Raw genomic sequence first — 19,361 nt, forward strand, 5'->3', positions numbered from 1 at the left:
AAAAAAAAGGGCATCTTCGTACGCTTTAATATATATTGTATTCAATTTTCAAAGTTCGAATTGAAAGGGGAAAAAAAAAAAGTTGTAGCACCAACAAGGCAACAAAGGAGGCTGGCACATGATGGGAATATTAAAATAAAGCTTTAAAAATTAAAAAAAATTATAATAAAACTCTCAAGATGCTCTAGCTCTTAATTATATAAATACATAACTTGTTAAACAAATTATATCATTGAAATTTTGACCATATCATAATCAAATTTTTTATTATACGCATAAAGCTTTGATATATTCAATACTAGCCGAGATCCCGCGCGATGCGTGCGGTTGTGTTTTTTTTTTTATTTGTTAGATTTTTACATGTTAGATTTTATATTCAATTTTTTTCTCAAACTTTACACTATGTGATAAGCAAAAAATAATTATTTTGAAGGTCGATTTGATTTTCAATAAGTATTTATTAAAATTAATATCATATTAATTCAAATTTATTTACAATCAATTAATTTTCATAATTAAAAAGAATTTATATTGCTAATCAAATTTGATAGGTGAGAGGGATATGTAAGAGCTTAAACGAAAATCTCAACATGAGTGAATAATTTGCAATAAATTCTTAATAATTAGCCATCATCTAACTTTCTTTACCGTAAATGTTATCCTCATCACATGTTGTTAGGTAATAAAACAAATTTGTAATGAATTTAAATGAAAAATTGCTAAGAAATTCATAAGGCCCCACAAACCAAAAAGGCCAAAAAAAAAAAAAGGAAACATGATTGGTTTCAGAACTAAAAAAAGAAAAAGAAAAGAAGAAACCAACCAATTGTTTGCTTGGCATTCCATTTCAAAACCATGGGCCATGGCAGATAAGTATCCCGTATTCGAAACTGACAAATAATGTACCAAATCAGATTTGTCAATTTTTGTGTTGCAAGAGACAGATTCAAGTAAAGCGTACTTTTGAAAACATATTTGAACTTGCAAGGCCGTGGCCAAGTTCAGACACATTGTTGTCAAACACGTTGTGGCCTTTGTAGAACCTGTAAGTTCAGACGGGATAGTTTGAAGATGGTTCAGGCCGCATCCTTATGTCTGACAAATTCTTTTCTCTTCCTCCCGTGCGTTAAATGTCGTTCATTATCACGGAAAAATAAATTTACAGAATTGTACAGCTCATTATTCTTCATACAACATAAAGAACGAAGTATTCAATCTCCTTTTAAGACAGTTGTCAACTTCACATGGGAGACAATCATACCAAGGTACTTCGACAACAACATCGCGATGGCTGAATATCAAGCAGCAGCACCACTCTTGTTGGTCGGGATTGGATCTCCAGCCGGATTGTCAGCATCACACATAACCTAATCCAATTAAATTGTCCCCCAAGTTAAAAATTGATATAACCAAACAAAATTCAACACAAAATACAACAGATAAGATAGTATATTGTCTCCCCTCCTAAATGGATCCTTTTAAATGGCATGAGAACTGTTTAATAGAGACATAAAACGAAATAAATAAAACCAAAAAATTGAAATCTAACACTATTTGATGATGATATTCAACAGTTGAGAAACATTGAGAAAATACTATGTTATTTTACTGTTAGGAGATCCTTAGCATAAGATTTTTGTGAAACATTGAGAAAATACCAAACTCAAATTGCTGTACTTACCAGTTGGAGCAATAATTGTAATGTGTATCGGTTCCAAAAAGAGCACTGTAGATCCTTTTTTTCTATCTGTATACCTTGCATGTCATTATGTTAGCTTTTGTGTCCTGCCAATAGCCACCATTCCTCTCAAGGCATTCATTGGTCTCAATATTTGTTGAAAATATGAACAGCTAATGAAGAACAAAATGTCAGTAATCTCCCTACCTCTACTCGTACTCATTAATTAAAAAACATGAAAATGAAATAGAAGTCAAATAAGCGTATCAATCTCCACTTGAACAAATTGATGGATGGAAAGGAGTATTGATGCTAAAATTGAGGCAATTGATCTTTTAAAAAGGGTTTAATAGACGGAAAGGAGCCCGGGATAAAGAAAGATTCTGATTCCCCATAAAGTGGGAACATCATATGCAATACAACTTCAAATAATTGACTACATGTTTTGGGTTGGTCAGAGGAGAGCTTGTATCTGCCAGAGTAATAGGTTAGAAAGCCCTTAAGCTAGAAAAGAACAGTGACCACATTCATACAAAAGAAATCCACAAACAAATTAAAAGCTTTTTAATAACATCATAGAATATCACAATTGGGATGCATATTCAAAATGATTATAATTATTTATTTTCTGAAGCATATTTTTTTAGTGTTCTTTACAACATGGCAGCTATATACTAACAAATATAATGAAGTGCATGAAGTAACTATTTCTCCTACCAGAAGTATGAATGTCAAGAGGTCGAGGCCATTTCATCTTTACTGCAGATTGAGAAACATTTGGAGCAGCACAAGCAACAGCAGGCACTATCTCCGAGGGAGAAACCCCACTCGATCCGATCTGGTAGAGAGAGGCCAGCCTTAGGAAGAGAAGAACAGAGTTAAAAGAAAATTATCAAAGCACTTATAAAATACCTCCCACTCTTCTATGGAAGAAGTAGTGAAGAATATGGTGGCCATCAAGAGCCAATGATGGACCAAGAACTGTTGTGGTGCTCATAAATATACTACCAAATGGCTCCAACATTCCATCTCGCTACAATTGTAATCCATCTTCTAACGCAATCTGCATCACCTAGCACATCACTCATAATAGAGTAGCGTATTATAATACTACCTTCATGGAGTGCAAGTGCTCAATCAAAACATTCCATAGAGTGGGTTCTATTTTACTTTCATATCCAGTAAAATCGCATTTCGAAACAAATGTCCAAAGAGATTACCATCTTTTTGTCAGAACACCTTCTCTCGCGGCAGACTTTGTTGAAATTGAAGAAAGGATGTGTTGGAGACTGACATCAGGTAATTCTCTTAGGTTTCTCTCACCATTCATATCTTGCTTTTCACTGGTTTTCATCCTTTTAGGTTCGCTAACTTTGACCATTCTCAGATAGTATCCCCTGGTACAAAAATTGTACATATCAGATTTCAATATAGTATTAGAAATCCCAAATTCAAATTGGACACTCAAAAACAAAAACTAAGTATAGACAGATTGACAGAAATTCAATTGCTCTCATGTTTATATTATATTGATAAACTACTTATTTCTTTAGGAAGTTTTTCCTCTTTTAAAAGCTTCCCTGTGGCACAAACAGAGATTGTTGAGCTTGGCTAGGAAAATGTAAAAGAAACAAAATTAAGCTTTAAGAAGCATCCCCAAGGGACCAAAGTAGCCCATCTAGTGGCATTTGATATTATCATTATCAAATAAAGACTTGAAAGACACTTGTTAGAGCCTCAGACATAGTTGAGAGCACATGAAAGACACATGTATATTAAAAAAGATGGCCTCCACTCCAATGCTATCATTATCAAATAAAGAACAGCGTGATACTAAATTTTGTGATCCTAAAACACTATGTTAATAAATATCACATAGGTAAATTGAAATCCAAATCCTAACCTGATTATAAATCAGCAGAACTGAACTTGATGAGTGGATTTGAGCATGAAAAATTTAAAGATAATAAATTGCAGGACAATGTAAGATGAAGCAAGGGGAAGACCCCAATATCCCATAACAAAAACCATATCCATGAACCGGATTGAACAGTGTACATACCTCTGGCACAGACCTCCTTCGCATCTCCTAACAAAGCCCCCTCATAGAGTGCATTCAATGCGACAACCTAAAATAAGAATACAGGAAACCCCTATTTAACAAAAGAAATTAGAAAATGAACAACTATTAACTAGAAGAGAAGGGTGACCTTTGAATCGCCTGGCAGCTCCGGTGAAGCAATGAAACAAACAGAGCAGAGAACATGGAAGGACGAAAGACAACAGTCTAGCCAACCACAGACCTCTATGCGTGAGACCCAAATGGGTTGTGAGATTCACAGGGAGAGAGAGAGCAACAGACGAAGAGGAGGCGCAAGGGAGAGAATGGGTATGATTCGTAAGGATAAAAGGATGAAGAGGCCGTCTGGATGAGTATGAATCGGGTGATCGCTGTGAGACGATGATGGTTCATCTCTTCGATTGCTAACCGAAATCAGCGAAACCTACGACAGGCTGGAGACATTTCGTTTTCTTGTATTTAATTTTTTTTGTATTTTTTTTGCTTGGCTTTGAGCAATTTTGCTAGGAGGAACCGTGAGTGTTGTATTAGAGATACAAAAGCAGTGAAAGAGTCCACATGGGCAAAAACTAAAAAGAATAGAATCCAACGTGTCAAAATAAGATAAATACTTATGAGAGCCTTTGCTTTATATATAGGTATAGATGTATTGCACTGACTGAAGGAGAACATAAAGTCAATCTAATAAATAAGGGAGAGAGTTACAGAAGTGGTAACAAAACTCACAGTCATAATGGATTAGTTAAACGCATGGACAATATTTTTTATGAGCAAACGAATGTATAATAGATTAATGTTATGATTTTCAGCTACTAAATTTCGGAAAAGTTCATTTTTGTAATTACATTGGGAATAATCCGGAAAAAAGGGGATTGTTTAAAGCAGACTCGATGGATGAAGGGGAGGGAATCGCTCTTAGATGATTAGGACATCCTTTTTTTAGATTATTTAAAGCGAGCTCGATGAGGTAACGGGGAGAGAATTGCTCTTGGATGGTTAGGACATTCTGTCTTCAGAGATAAAGAAGCGGTAAACTTTTTGTGCGTTGCATACATTTTTTTCCCCCTAAACATTTCTTCCTTTGCTTCTCTTAAATTTCAGAAGCCACGACAACCCAAAATGGCCACAAAAGAATTATAAAAAGAAAGAAATAAAGAAACGATAAGGAAAGAGGATGTACAGTGAAATCATGTTTAGTAGGGGTGTAAATTGTCGGTTTTTTTTAAAAAAAATTACATAAAAATAATCAACCAATCAATAAGTTATTTGTAAACTTTTTGAAAATAACCGATTAATTGATTTTTGTAACACCCCTAATGTTTAGTCTTATTATAATTTTCAGCTCAATACACATCAACAATATTGTTCATTTTCAGTAGTCTAGTTCCCGTGGATATATTGAGCCTGCACGGCTTTGCTTTCCCAGGAAGTCACTCATCTCAATAGTGATCTCGCATAAGCACGTTTAACTATAGAGTTACTACGAAATGTTTTCTTCAAATAAAACGAGTTGTTAATGATTAGGAACTGAAATTATCTATATATGTTAACACTTCGCTACATTTGTAAGTTGGGGTATAACAAACCCAATAAGTGGATTATACAAGTTAGGATTACTTGTGGGTGGTCCGTCCTTAAGGACATATGAAAATACCTAATAGGTGACGCAAATGGTGGAGCTGACTTCAATACCATATTAGAATTTTCAGTCCAATACACATTGTTCGATTCTTGTGAAAACATGGAGTCCGCACGGTTTTACCTTTTCAGAATGTCACTCATCCCATGCTCTCGCAAAAACACATTTAATTTGTAGAGTTACTATAAGATGTTTTTTTTCAAAAAAAATAGGTTTTTGATAGTTAGAAACTGAGATTATCTACATATGTTAACTGAGTGTTAGCCTCTTTTATATGGTTGGGAGTTGAAAGAAACAGAGATTAAACTGGATTGGCATTGTCATCATGCTTGCACTTACACGCGAGTCTTTGTTTCTATCAATTTGTGCGTCTGATGATCAGGCGTGCGTCAATGTGATGGTCAATGCTTAATCCTCTATCAAGTTATGAGTTGTCTATGCCCAAACCTTCTCTAAGTAAAAATGTCAACCAATGATACTCAAACACGTCCTCCTGATCTTTCTCCTAATTGCCTGCTACCGCGCTTATCTCCAAACAAAGTGCGTCGGTTGTACAAAGGTGGAATTACACGACTGCAGATTATATTTACCTTTGCAAGACCGACTCAGGTAATATCCTCACGAGTCATGACCCATCAAAGACAACCTACGAGACCCACCAATCGGATTGCGCCACATAACACACGAGCTCGTGTCGCTACCGCGCGATCTTAACACCGACTTATGTTCTCCAGTATTGTTCCTGAAACGTTTCTGGTCATCCACCCGATATATCCGGTGACATAGAGCTGGCTACCAGTGCAGCCGGTCACTCACCCTCTGCAATTCCCGCTAGATAGATAAACAGAGCCCTCGAACATGCGATTACGATTTCCTAATTGAGAGAGAAAAATTAGGATTTTTTCGATTTTTCTCAAGCTATCGATTTCAAGGTTAGTACTCTGCTTTCAGTCTTTATTTTTTCGACAAAAAAATTTAACATATATTAGTTAATTCCCCGTTTCAAGATTTCGTCTCTTTTTGATCGATCTATGGAACCGAAATAGCTTAGTGTTTGTTTAATTGTTCAAATATTTAGTTTGATTTCACTTACGTTAGAGTAAATATGCTTAATCTGCTAATTTGGGATTCTTGCTATATACCTAATCGATTCCCACACGATCAAGTTATCCGATTCTCAATGTACGTTATTATTTGAGGGTTATCGTAGTTGGAAGTTCAATTATTTTAGGTTTGGTCGTTGATTGCTAGTGTAAATCCAAGCTTTCCTTTGCAGTAGACTTTTGGAGCTACCTGAGTTGAAAATTAGGGTTTGTTGAAATAGGTAGGATTTAGGAAACCATAATTTTTGTTTGTTTCTTTCTGGGTTCTGCTCTGCTTTTTTACCCTGATTTACGTTTATGAAAATGTTAGTTTTTTAATATTTCACCACTTCTTTTCTCACGTAGCTTGTTTCTAATATTGTTGTTGTTGTCCTGTGCATGGGGTGTTGTAAATTCAGGAAACCTTTCACGCCATTTGATCTCAAGGGCTTGTTAATTCGTAATAATTTGCCTCTTGATCGCTGACAGTATATGCGAAAGGGTTCAGATTTTCTGTTTCTCATTTGTTGCTGAAGTGGTAATATCAATATTATTACTTTAGCATGTTGTAGTTGTGAATTGGTCTTCAGGGGATTTTTTTTTGGCACAAGTATAGTATTTTTATGATATTGAAAAGATTGAGCTTAAATTACAATTCCAAATACTAGTTAGTCTGGAGAGCTACTTGGACCCTGGTTGCCGGGGAACAGTGCCTTCAATGGCCCCTTCTCGGGTGGCTGGAAGGTTAACCCATTCTTCCTCGAGTTCTGGAATTTTCTTTCAAGGAGATGGGCAGTCCCAGGCTGTTGTTAATTCTCATTTGGGTTCATCATTTGGAAACTCACCTAACTCTATTCCCGCAACTGGACGTCCCAATCTGGGTCCTGTTTCTGGGGATCAGAACAATGCAGTGTTGAATAGTGTGGCAAGTTCAGGACCAAGTGTGGGTGCTAGTTCTTTGGTTACAGATGCAAATTCAGCAATTTCTGTGGGTCCTCATCTGCAGAGAAGTGCGAGCATCAATACAGAATCATATATGCGGTTGCCAGCATCGCCATTGTCATTTTCATCCAATAATATAAGCGTTTCAGGTTCATCAGTTGTTGATGGGTCCTCTGTAATACAGCAGGGAAATCATCAAGATGTGACTGCTCAACATGCGCGGCAGGGTCAGCAGCTGCAACAACAACGGGTTTCCGGTGCTATGTCATTGCCCACATCACAAAGTGGCCAAGTTGCACTACCCATGGGCCAACGGGCCCCTGGGTCCTTCATTTCAGATCCTAACAAGAAGCCACGATTGGATATTAAGCAAGAAGATATCCTGCAACAGATACTGCAGAGACAGGATTCCATGCAGTTGCAAGGCCGCAATCCACAGTTACAAGTGCTGCTTCAGCAGCAGAGACTGAGGCAACAGCAGCAGATTATGCAGTCCATGCCACAATTGCAAAGAACCCAATTACAGCAGCAGATGCAGTTGAGGCAGCAACTGCAACAACAAGCCATGCAGCCAGTATCTGCTATGAAGCATCTCGATGGTGGTATATGTGCCCGTAGGCTGATGCAGTACCTATATCATCAGCGGCAACGGCCACCTGTGAGTTTCTTTCTTGGATGCCATTTCTTGTTTTTGAAATTGATTTCTGTACCACTATCTTGCAAAAACTAGAGTTGTATTTATATGATGAAGTTGATGCTCATCCTTTCACAAGCTCACAGTTCATCATTTCATTTTAATGTTTCTATCTTTCGATTTCTCGAAGAAACTTGGAAGATTTTAGTTATGCTTAAAATTTTATTTGCAGGATAATTCTATCGCCTATTGGAGGAAATTTGTTGCTGAGTACTATTCTGCTCGTGCAAAGAAGCGATGGTGCTTGTCCTTGTATGACAATGTTGGGCATCATGCACTTGGTGTTTTCCCCCCGGCAGCTATGGTCAGTTTCTATATGATGTTTGTTGCAATGCCTCTCTCCTCTCTTTTTATTATAGTTTGTAGATTTGAGTTCAAATTCAGCTGATATTGGCACTAATGGAAATATCATCTATTAATTACTGAAATGAGCTAGACTTGATTCATATGCATTTTTTTCTTCAACTAATAATTTGGTAATTTCACTATATAGTATTATTTTGGTATTTTCCCCTGAGGAATTTCGTTTTATTTTATTTCAGGATGCATGGCAGTGTGACATCTGTGGCTCTAAATCTGGAAGAGGATTTGGTAAGGAAATTACTTCTGGATATTTAATATTGTTTGGTAGTTCTAGAAAGTTTGTGTTTATTGTTTGAAAGTCAATTGTGGAAATATTGACTTTATTCTGACGGGTTCAGGAATTAAGAGAAAAATCCTACTCACTGTCCCATTTCTATCAATTGACTGTTGCTTAGAATCTCATGGTCGAATCCGCTTCTTTAATTTATACATTTGACTGTGTTAAAAGATGTCAGAATGATACTTGGACTGTTGGGGAAAAAACAACATATATAGAACGCACACTAATATACATGTCTCTGGATGTGGAAAAGTGATGTCACTAAAGCTTCATAACTGGAAGGTCCATCAGCCTGCTCATTCATGCTCTAGTTTAGGTTAGAATACCAGGACATGTTTGCACTTCAGAGGGTTATTCGGTTATTCCCATTGACATTGAATTGGTGGAGGTAGAGGTATAAAAAAATTTCGTCTGCTACGCATTCCCGGTGCTTCTCTTAAGTTTCTTGCAGGCTAACTTCCTTGAAGTGGTTTACCCTTTGTTTGCCAATAGTGCTCCTATGCTTGTTAGATATCGTTACCTTTTTATGGTTTTTCACCCACCGCCCTTACAATCGTATGCTTTTCCCTTACAATCGTATGCTTTTCTGGTTTTGCTGTGTTAGGGAAGTTGGCTGAATATTGTTCTTTTGTTCATTCTTCTTTTTGGATGTTTGGTACAAATTTTTTTATTTATGTTTGTATAGAATATGTCATGCCATTTCACAATAGCATTTTATCTTTTTGACAATGAAGGATACAAATCTTTATGCACTCTCTTTGGTAAACAACTCTAGTGCACAAGGCTCCCGGAGGGAGCGGGGTCGGAGACTAGGACTGATAGAATGTACGCAGACTTTATCTCCACATAATATGTGGAGAAGTTGTTTCCAGGAATTGAACCTATGACATCTAGGTTGTGCACCCCTGCAACTCTACCATTGGGCCACATGTTTTCACCTATAAAAGTAAAGAACTCCCATGCACAAGGCTCAAACAGTGGGCAGGGTTAGAGACAAATAGAATGTATGCAGACTTTACCCCCACATAATATATGGAGAGGTTGTTTCCAAGAATTAAACTTGTGTTGCATCCCAACAACTCTACCATTGGGCCACATGCTCGCTTTTATGCACTCTCTTTGGTAGAGTACATAATTGCTCACATTTGTGTATAAGTAATCTGCCTTGCTTCTAGTTTTAAGATATCAATCAACTTCTTTTTCTGGTTCAATTTTCAGTGATTTTTGGTCATATAGTAATTAGACATAATTTTCAGTGATTCGTTCTTATTGTTATTAGACATAAGTACCTAACAACTAAGATTGTAACCTTTTGTCGGATTTCAAAACCTTTTGGTTAATAAGTCATCATTAGGTTCATTGTATTTATATCTTTTTATTTGAAGTTATAGCAACATCTTTCTTTGATCCCCCTCTTCACCAACAACATATCCTTCTCAAGGTCTCAATTAGAGGGTTAAAATGGTATATTTACTTTAAGATAAATGGCAATTCTTTGATGTCTCCTCTAGGTGTAATGTTGTCAACGGATCCAGCATCCATTTCTAGTTATGAAATGCCACTAGCTTCGATTTAATTTTGAATTGATGGCTTGAATGGTCTCTTTCTTATCCGAAACTTCCCACTCAAATCAGTTTATTGTTTTGATTTCCTCGATTTGACAGAGGCAACCTTTGAAGTACTTCCGCGACTCAATGAAATCAAATTTGGCAGTGGTGTGATCGATGAGCTTTTATTTTTGGACTTGCCACGTGAATACAGATTTATGTCGGGAGTAATGTTGTTAGAATACGGAAAAGCAGTTCAGGAGAGTGTATATGAGCAACTTCGTGTTGTTCGTGAGGGTCAGCTCCGTATCATATTCGCCCAGGACTTGAAGGTGAACTGAAGTACTGGTCTAATTTAACTATAATTGCTATATTCCCTCAAATAAGTTGCTGACATTCCATGCATCATTAGATACTGTCATGGGAATTTTGTGCACGACGCCACGAAGAACTTTTCCCCCGTAGTTTGGTTGCTTCCCAGGTACTGATTTGTCATGCTTTATTATTTATTTTTTAAACTTGTTTGATCTGACAAGCTTTTCCATGCTCCATATCTATGTAACCTAATAATGAGCCTGCAAATTTTTGAGTTTGCCAAATTTGAGTGTTAGTTGTTTATTGATAATCTGAGAGAAGAAAAGGCAGAGATAAAGATAAACCTTGGGATACAGTTCTTTAAACATTTGGTCTATGTCCTGCCTGAAACAATTCAAACTTCAAAGTTTACAGGGACTAATGTCTGATAGGAACATGTCTAATGAGAAATTTTATCTGCAATTTGCACTATAAAACATTGGAGTAGCCTCAACTTTGAGGGACTCTCTGGCAAGAACACTATTGCTATTAAATAAACAATGCTCTCTTGTAGTTAAAAATTTTTGCTCAAAGGAATTTTGACAGCAGGACATAGGAGCCCATTTGATGGAGGATTAGTTAATTTAGGATGGTCAAACATTGATGTATTATCGTCTTTGTTTTGTTTTATGTTTGTATTTTAATTTGTTTTCCAAGTTATGATTTATATTTTGCCTGTGATGTGGGGGTTGTCTGCATCTTGTTTTCAAGTAAGTTTAGTGTTGCCACTTGGATTGTAATACTAATACCTGTCGTGGGGAACTGGGGTTAGACCTTTCCCCACAAATAAAAGCTGCTACAGTGTTACAAAATGCTATTTTGGGGGTTAGAAAATTGTTGAGTTTTTTCAGAAACCTTCTCCTGGTTGCTGCCTTCTCTGCTGCAGCCTTCCTCACCTTTCTTTCTCCCTCTTTTCTTGTTCTCTTTACTGTTGCTTCTCCTCGTCTCCCTTATTCCTTCTCTTTTCACAACGTATTATGCTGTATTTCTTGGTCACAACCTTCCCACTTCACCACCTTACAGCTGGTTCCTAATTCTTCTTTTCCTTTTTTTTAACCTACTGCTTGTCCTTGCTAGTTTGTTGCACTTCTATCGGGTTCTGTTTCTCTTCTCACATCTTTCTCCTTTCTTGCCTTCCTTATCTTTCCCTTTGCTCCCTCAGTGTCCTTTCTAGTGGCTTGTTTGAGTATTGCTGTTTTTCGCCTGACATATCTCTAGTTTGTTACTTGGCTGATAATTAGAAAATTTGTTCTGTTCAGATTATGGTTGTTGTATTTTATGAAGTTCTTGTTTAATTCCATTGAGTTCTTCACTTCTTTTCATTTATCTCAATTTCTACATCTAGGATTGCATCAAACATCTAAGCAAAAGTCAGTTTCACATCATCGTTATTTTCTAAATCTTCTATTCCTTCTTGAGTTGCTTCTGTTTCTAGGTATGATTAATTGATAGGAGCCCTGTGATGGATAGATTACTGTTGTATTTTTTATGGGATCCAGAACTTTGATCATCTCCAAACTAATTCTAGCAGTAGATTGCTTTTAATGCATGGTATGTATGGGTGGAACATATGTGGGATGTGTATTAGTAAGTGTTATTGAGTACTCCAATGTTATTGAGTTCATGCATTCGAAACAAGTAAGAGATCGTCTTTAGGTTACAGAACAGACCTCAGTGTAAAATTGAGGTCAACTATCTTGGCGCTTTGGGATGAATTCCATTCGTTACCGTCTTCAATGTCAAAGTGGTCCATACGCAGCTGCAGAGAGTGAATGCACTGGCTGTTTTCTGGTCGACACCACAATAATATGATTGCAATTTAGTTGGATCATTATATGTGCTGTCTGAAAGTGGTCTTAACTAGTTTGATATGGATGCTACTGTCATTTTTTTGCTATTAATTTTTCTTTACTTTTATCTATTGTTTTGCTGATTATGCCGTTTTATTACCATGGTTATGTAGTCTTTGTGGTTTTAGGTCCATGGTTACACAGTCTTTATGGTTTTAGGTTTAAGTCAAGTTGTCCTTTGAATTATGAAAATGCCAGCTGCAATTCTTCTTGGGTTGGCACTCTTTTGGTGCCTTTGGCTCTGTAAGATTTTTACATATGAAAAAAAAATGTCAGGTGTAACCGTGTAACTATCTTTATGTGAAATTATGCAATCATGTCTGTTGTTTTGCAGGTGAACCAGTTGCTTCAGGTTGCACAAAAGTGCCAGAACACTATTGCTGAAAGTGGATCTGATGGGGTTTCTCAGCAGGACTTGCAAACAAACAGTAATATGTTAGTGAATACCAAATAACTCCCCTTCTTGATTTTATTATACTTGTGAAGTATTTCTACCAAAACCATTTTTTGTTATTTTGGATGTTAAGTTAGAGTAGTTCAATCAAAAGGTTACCGTAGCTCATGAATTAGAAACTTGGGAGTCATATATTTGTTCTCCAGGTTTATGGCTACAATGAAAATATAGAAATGAAAATGAAAGGTTTTGACAGCCTGCTTGGATTGACACTTTTTAGGTATAATAATATGTGGGAACCATCTACCATTGACTTGATTGTTTATAATTTGACTAGTGGACTTGTCAGAATGTAGCAACTGATATTCCATACTGTGTAAGTGATGTGCGAGCATAGAACTATGTTCCCCATGGAAGAGATAGGCAGCAGAAAAGTGCATTATAATTCTGAAAGACCCTTGTCACGGTCATGACTCAGGAGATGTTGATTAAACTTATAATGGGAAGGGAATGCCATGCATTTATGTGTGACATGGGTTGCATTTAGTCCTATTGGTTGCTCAATCCTGCTTGTCTTTGCTGCAATTTAAGTAACCTGACTTTGTTGGACAGGACTGAATTTAGTCTCCAGTGAAATAAGGTTTAACTGATGGAATATTGATTGTTGTATAGGGTCTTGACAGCTGGTCGTCATCTTGCAAAGAATATGGAGCTTCAGTCATTAAATGACTTGGGTTTCTCCAAAAGATATGTCAGGTGTCTTCAGGTATGATAGGAGGATTAGATGGTGTATACATGCAATTATCTCTTGTTATATACTTTCTAGTGTATACTTTCTAGTTTTCTTATAAGTTTCGTTTCATTTTGTGATAGATTGCTGAGGTCGTCAACAGCATGAAAGATCTCATTGATTATTGTCGGGAACACAAAGCTGGACCTATTAGTAAGCCCTTTACAGCTGGTGTTACTTAATCTTGCGTTGTATTTTTTGATGACATGTGCATGTGGTCCTCATATTAATTCTATTTTATGCTCTGGCTTTGTGACTGTGTCCATCTTAAGTGACATGTTTTCACCTAGATATTGTATTATTATTTAAATTTGCATCTAAGAGTTGATGAGAAAAAATATATTGTGCATCTCTTCACCTCTACGATGATTTCTATAATTACAACTGAGAAGCTTTTTCTCTAGCGTTAATCTTACTGTAGCTGAGAAATCGAAGGATCACAATACATTTAATTTGGTTATGATACAGGATGCTCTTCTAGTGAAGCCTTCTATAAATTTTTTGGTCTGGTTAGATGGCTTTCATTTCCTTAAAATATTCTCTATTATGCTCATCTCATTGAAACTTTTATTTGCAGATGGTCTGAAAAATTATCCTCGACATGCCGGTGCAGCTAAGCTCCAGATGCAAAAGATGCAGGAAATGGAGCAGCTAGCAAATGTTCAAGGTCTGCCAACTGACCAAAGTACCGTTCATAAATTGATGGCGTTGCATCCTGGAGTAAACAGCCACATGAGCAACAACCATCAGATGGTTGGTAGGGGTGCTTTAAGTGGTTCAGCACAGGCTGCTCTGGCACTGACTACTTACCAGAATCTGCTCATGAGGCAGAATTCAATGAATTCATATCCCAACTCACTTCAACTGGAGGCATCATCTGCTCTCAATAGTACCTACCAAACTCCAACTTCAAATTTCCAAGGATCCACTGCATTCGACTCTGGGTCACTGCAGAACTTGCCCGGAAGTGGCTATTCAAGCCCTCATCTAACTTCGCAGCAGTCACAGCGTTCATTGAGTGCTAATACCCACCTCCAGCAAAACCATTTGCCGTCTTCCCAAAGCAGCCAAGTCTTACAACAACAGATGATGCAGCAAATGCTACAAGATATGTCCGGTAACAATGGTGCAGGTGTCCAGCAGCAGTCAATCATGGGACAGAATACAGCGAGAAATGGACTGGGATTTGGAAACAATAATTCTAATTCGGCAGCAGCAGCTGCCACCCCCAGTGTGTCAGGAGCAACTGCTGGTCCTGCTCCCAGCCGGGGCAACAGTTTTAAATCTGGTTCAAATATTGATTCTTCTGCTGCTGGTGGCAATAATGGATTCAACCAGCGAGCATCAGACTTGCCTCAGAATCTCCATTTGCCAGATGATATTGCTCAAGATATATCTCATGAATTCACAGAAAATGATTTTTTTAACAGTGACCTTGACTATAATATGGAATATGGCTGGAAGGCATGACTAACTTTGCTGGTCTTACTCATTGGTGTTCGTTAGTGAATGTTAAAGTCATATCTTTGTACAAAATATTCGGAGTAGCTGGCTTTTCTATTTAGTTTTTTCTTTTTAAAAAGGATCATGGAACCTGTGTTGACATCGAGTCATTCTGCCTCACTAGGTATTTTTAGTCTTTTTCTTTCACCCTTTTTTGAAACTCCTTCTTGAATTTTTTTTTAAATTTTCTTGATCAAGTCTTGCAAAGTGTAATCTATTGGACAAAAACATGAGAATTGCTTCAGTTTGGTCCTTGAAATGAATTTGTTTCCAAATTACAGTGAAAAGGTTATTATTTATTTGCATCTCTTTTATTTTAATCATCATCATGAACTGAGTTTTTATCTCAAAAGTTTGAGGGATGATTACATGAGTATATGAAAACATCACCAAGAATCCATCAAATGCATACACCCAACGATATTTTCATTTAGACTCATGTTCGTAAGTTTGGTAAAGTTTTACATTGACTGTCAAACCTATCACAACCCTCCTCCTTTATTTGGGTTTGAGACCGACTGTCCTCTTTTATTCGGGCTTGGGACCGACTGTAAGCAGAGTTTCTTTTATTCTATTATGGCTAAACATTGGTTCTCGATCTTCACCCAAAATGGCTACTATATGCGACCCTCTCTCTTTTTTGAGGAGGTCACGATTAGTGGATCCAACTTGATGTGCGTGGGATGTAGCTGTATACTTCCACACAGCCACAGGTGTTCTGAGCAGCAAGGCCCAAATTCCAGACCACATGCAAACGTGTGGTGGGGATCATTCTATTCATAGGACGGAAGACCGATGGCGATTGGACCAATTTTAGTTATTACCATAAATATGTGATTGCGATATGACTAACATTAATGCATGACATGTGAAGCAGTAACACCATTAATTGTACGAGTTTCCAAATTATGTTTTCAAAACCGTGTTTGGATATGAAATTAGCTTAACAAGAACATTCACATTCGATTGATCTAAAGTTTTGTAAGTCATCGGACGCAATAGCAATAGTACTAGCTAGCAGAGGCATAGCTTTCGTTTTCGTCAGCGCGAACTTTTAAGAGAGAGTCTGTTACAAGCCTACACCTTTGCATTGCAGGCCAACATTTTTCTAAACGTAAATGTACATAAACGTATTATCCTTAAAAATAGACATGGAACAATACTTCAATTGGTTATATCTCTGGATTTAAGACGAACGAGGCTAAGATCGTGAGTTTAAATCAGTTAAGAGTATTTCCCTGATATTTTCATTATTCTATGAGCCTGTCACATTTCTCCCATATGAGTTTCAACCCAGTCTTACATGTCATCAACGTGGTGTGGACTATTGTGACGGCTCAAGGTTTACGCCTACTTAGCTGTTGGAATGATATGTTGAGCTAGATAGTTCCTCGATCAAAAAAAAAATCCTTAAAAATGGTTTGACATTGACCTGTGGAACCCATAAATGAATGGACGACGAAAAAAAAGTAGTAGAAGATTTTTGTCAAATGAGTGGTAAGCATGACCTCCATTAATTAATTTATGATTAATGTATAATAATAATAATAATAATATGTACAGTGAACCAAAAGGTTGACAATTTATAAAGAAGGGGCAAAAAAACAGAGAGGTCGAGCCATTGGGGAACAGATAGGTTACAGCGAATAATGATTTGGTGCCTAATACGTGTGCTTGCACCCTGTAATCTCGTCTCACTATCAAATCATATTTGACAAACAAAAAGGACACACACATACTCCCCACGCATTTGCCCATACAATCCATCACATGCTATATATATATTTATAAGAAACCCCATTTTTATATCCCAAATTCGAGACGCATATATTACACAGATGTCAATTTATGGCCTCTAATCCTTATCAAAACGTGCCCCATGACCAACCCCAGAATCCAAGTTACTCCATAGAAGTCCCTGATCCTCCTACAGATGCCCAATCCCCACATTCCACGTCATCAAACCCATCTCCCAGAACTGTCCAATCTCCGGGCGGATCATCCGGGACTGGGAGGCACACAAAATATCGGGGAGTAAGAACCCGGAGCGGGAAATGGGTTTCGGAGATCCGGGAGCCTCGCAAAGCGACACGAATATGGCTGGGCACGTACCCGACTCCGGAAATGGCGGCAGCAGCGTATGACGTGGCCGCTATTGCACTAAAAGGGCCGGACACTCCACTAAACTTCTCCGATTCCTTACTTAACTCCCCAATACCCGCTTCCACGTCAGCAAATGATATTCGGGCAGCAGCAGCAAGTGCTGCGGCCAGTCGGTTACCAAAGGCGGATCAGAATCCGGGTCAAGGAACGACGTCGTCTAGCAGTGGAATGGCGAGCACTGAACAGGAGTTTATTGACGAAGAAGCACTCCTGAACGAGCCAAAGTTGCTGGTGGACATGGCGGAGGGAATGCTATTGAGTCCGCCAAGGATAAACACGGGTTCGTCGGAAGATTCGCCTGGGAATTCGGATGGAGAAAGTCTATGGAGCTATCCTTAACTGGACCCATATAAAAGGCAGGAACAATAATTAAACAATAATATGGCATTGTATGGTGTGGTGTGGTGTGTAATTTCAAGTTTTAACTTTTAAGTAAGAAGAAGAAGAAGAAGAAGAAGAAGAATTATTTGGAGTTTGAAGCGTTGTCTTAGAATTAAGATCTTGTCCCCATCATGTCGGGTTTTGATTGGTCTTAATCGGAGAGAATGGTTAGGTGAATTTCCTGTTGCAGATACATAGGAGGACTTTAATTAGCTTTATCTATGTAATTATTGTATCAAACTGAGTCTGTCCTATCAGATTCTCATGGAATTTGCCTATTTACAGGAAATGTATGGGTGAGATAATTATTCCCATAGTCAATTATTAAAAATCTCATATGAATTTTGTCACATTTAGTTTGATAATACAATGTTAATCAATTAGTTTAATATAATTAATCTTTTAATTTCATATCCTCCTAGTCTCATTTTAATTTTGGGGTTGAGGTCTTCAAACTTGCCATTGCGAAGTAGCATAGGATATGATTTCTGACTTGTGTCGAAAGTAGAGGACAGAAACCGCATTATGTCAAACTGATATGTTATGCACCTAACTGATTCTCATCATACTTTATTAATCAACGGAACCATGACCATTTCCAACGCACATATGAGTCGATCCGTGACTGTAGACTGACAACTCTAAGAAAGTTGGACCCAAAAAATCTTGAAGAGCTATTGTCCACTTTGGACCTCAAGGCCGCATTTTCTTCTATGGTTCAATATATGGCTAGACTTTTCGACGGATAGTACCTAATATGTAGTCTCAAGATTTGTCCAATATGGTAGTTATCTTTATTTATCCAATCCCTTCATGGGCCTTCTATAATTGAGAGAGATTAGATCTTTAACTTATAAATCACTTTATTTTCCCTCGACTCAACTTTTCAATGGGTGACTTGTATCTTAACAAGTGCTAATCCACTTAGTTTGGACGAAGATTTGTTGTCGCCGTGCATATATAAATGTCAACATCAATATGAAATGTCTCACCTACAAATGTTCATAATACGAGCGTCCGCTTTTTTTATACTAAATCAGAATTTGACTTTTTATGTTTGCTATGAGGCTCACTAATTTGGGCCCCACAACAAAGGTTGAAAATCGCACGCCCATAATTTTATAAGTTACGGGCGTACACATAGGAGCATAATCCATATCTATAAATATAATAAGCAATATTGATATTTGAAATCGCAAATAAAGTTGAATACGTCCAAGAGCTGCTATTCAACTTGCCCAAGTTTGATAAAACACGTGTTTCAAACTTTCCACATTAGAATGTCGACATGTACCACTTGCAGGTATACGACTAGCAACTAGCTCATTCAAAAATGATAGATATCCAATGTCAAATATATAGCATGCATGTACCTAGCTAACTAAACTATCTGTCAATCTTGTTGTCTACTAGGACCAGCCCAAATCTCTTTGTTGGTATTATTGGGATGTCAAAGGGCATCGGGGCATAATTTGGAGTCTAAAATTTTATATTTGATGGTCAAATTGAATGTCACATAAGCTATTTTTTTATTTTTATCCAAACAATGTCTCATCATTTTTTCTCCTCACATATGTTTTTTGACATTATTAAAAAAATTAGATGAGTTGGCATCATATGA

The 19,361-nt window shown here is 37.3% G+C and overlaps 2 protein-coding genes and 1 long non-coding RNA gene across 5 annotated transcripts; 2 read left to right on the forward strand and 1 right to left on the reverse strand.

The window, feature by feature from the left end:
* Nucleotides 1-1,089: 1,089 nt before the first annotated feature.
* On the reverse strand, nt 1,090-4,290 carry LOC120004205. 2 transcript variants are annotated; one of them, XR_005469467.1, is made up of 7 exons: nt 3,889-4,290; nt 3,741-3,807; nt 2,899-3,075; nt 2,591-2,750; nt 2,396-2,516; nt 1,682-1,804; nt 1,090-1,367 (listed from the first exon to the last, which is right to left on the reverse strand). It is a non-coding gene; the product is annotated as an uncharacterized LOC120004205 (long non-coding RNA). The 2 variants fall into 2 exon arrangements; XR_005469466.1 differs by having other exon boundaries at nt 2,591-3,075; nt 3,889-4,289.
* Nucleotides 4,291-6,016: 1,726 nt separating this feature from the next.
* On the forward strand, nt 6,017-15,483 carry LOC120003888 (probable transcriptional regulator SLK2). 2 transcript variants are annotated; one of them, XM_038853030.1, is made up of 10 exons: nt 6,017-6,329; nt 6,899-8,079; nt 8,288-8,419; nt 8,658-8,706; nt 10,423-10,637; nt 10,718-10,786; nt 12,844-12,944; nt 13,576-13,669; nt 13,777-13,846; nt 14,271-15,163. In XM_038853030.1, exons 2-10 carry the CDS (start codon nt 7,198-7,200, stop codon nt 15,161-15,163), a joined length of 2,505 nt encoding a protein of 834 aa, XP_038708958.1. In that variant the 5' UTR covers nt 6,017-6,329; nt 6,899-7,197. The 2 variants fall into 2 exon arrangements, with proteins under 2 accessions (XP_038708958.1, XP_038708959.1); XM_038853031.1 differs by lacking the exon at nt 6,017-6,329 and having other exon boundaries at nt 7,198-8,079; nt 14,271-15,483.
* Nucleotides 15,484-16,996: 1,513 nt separating this feature from the next.
* LOC120003453 (ethylene-responsive transcription factor ERF025) lies at nt 16,997-18,134 on the forward strand. Its single transcript, XM_038852449.1, has one exon. The coding sequence runs from the start codon at nt 17,045-17,047 to the stop codon at nt 17,696-17,698; it is 654 nt and encodes a 217-aa protein (XP_038708377.1). The 5' UTR covers nt 16,997-17,044; the 3' UTR covers nt 17,699-18,134.
* Nucleotides 18,135-19,361: the final 1,227 nt, after the last annotated feature.

This window comes from Tripterygium wilfordii, chromosome 8 (assembly GCF_013401445.1).
Source record: "Tripterygium wilfordii isolate XIE 37 chromosome 8, ASM1340144v1, whole genome shotgun sequence".
Taxonomy (NCBI): domain Eukaryota; kingdom Viridiplantae; phylum Streptophyta; class Magnoliopsida; order Celastrales; family Celastraceae; genus Tripterygium; species Tripterygium wilfordii.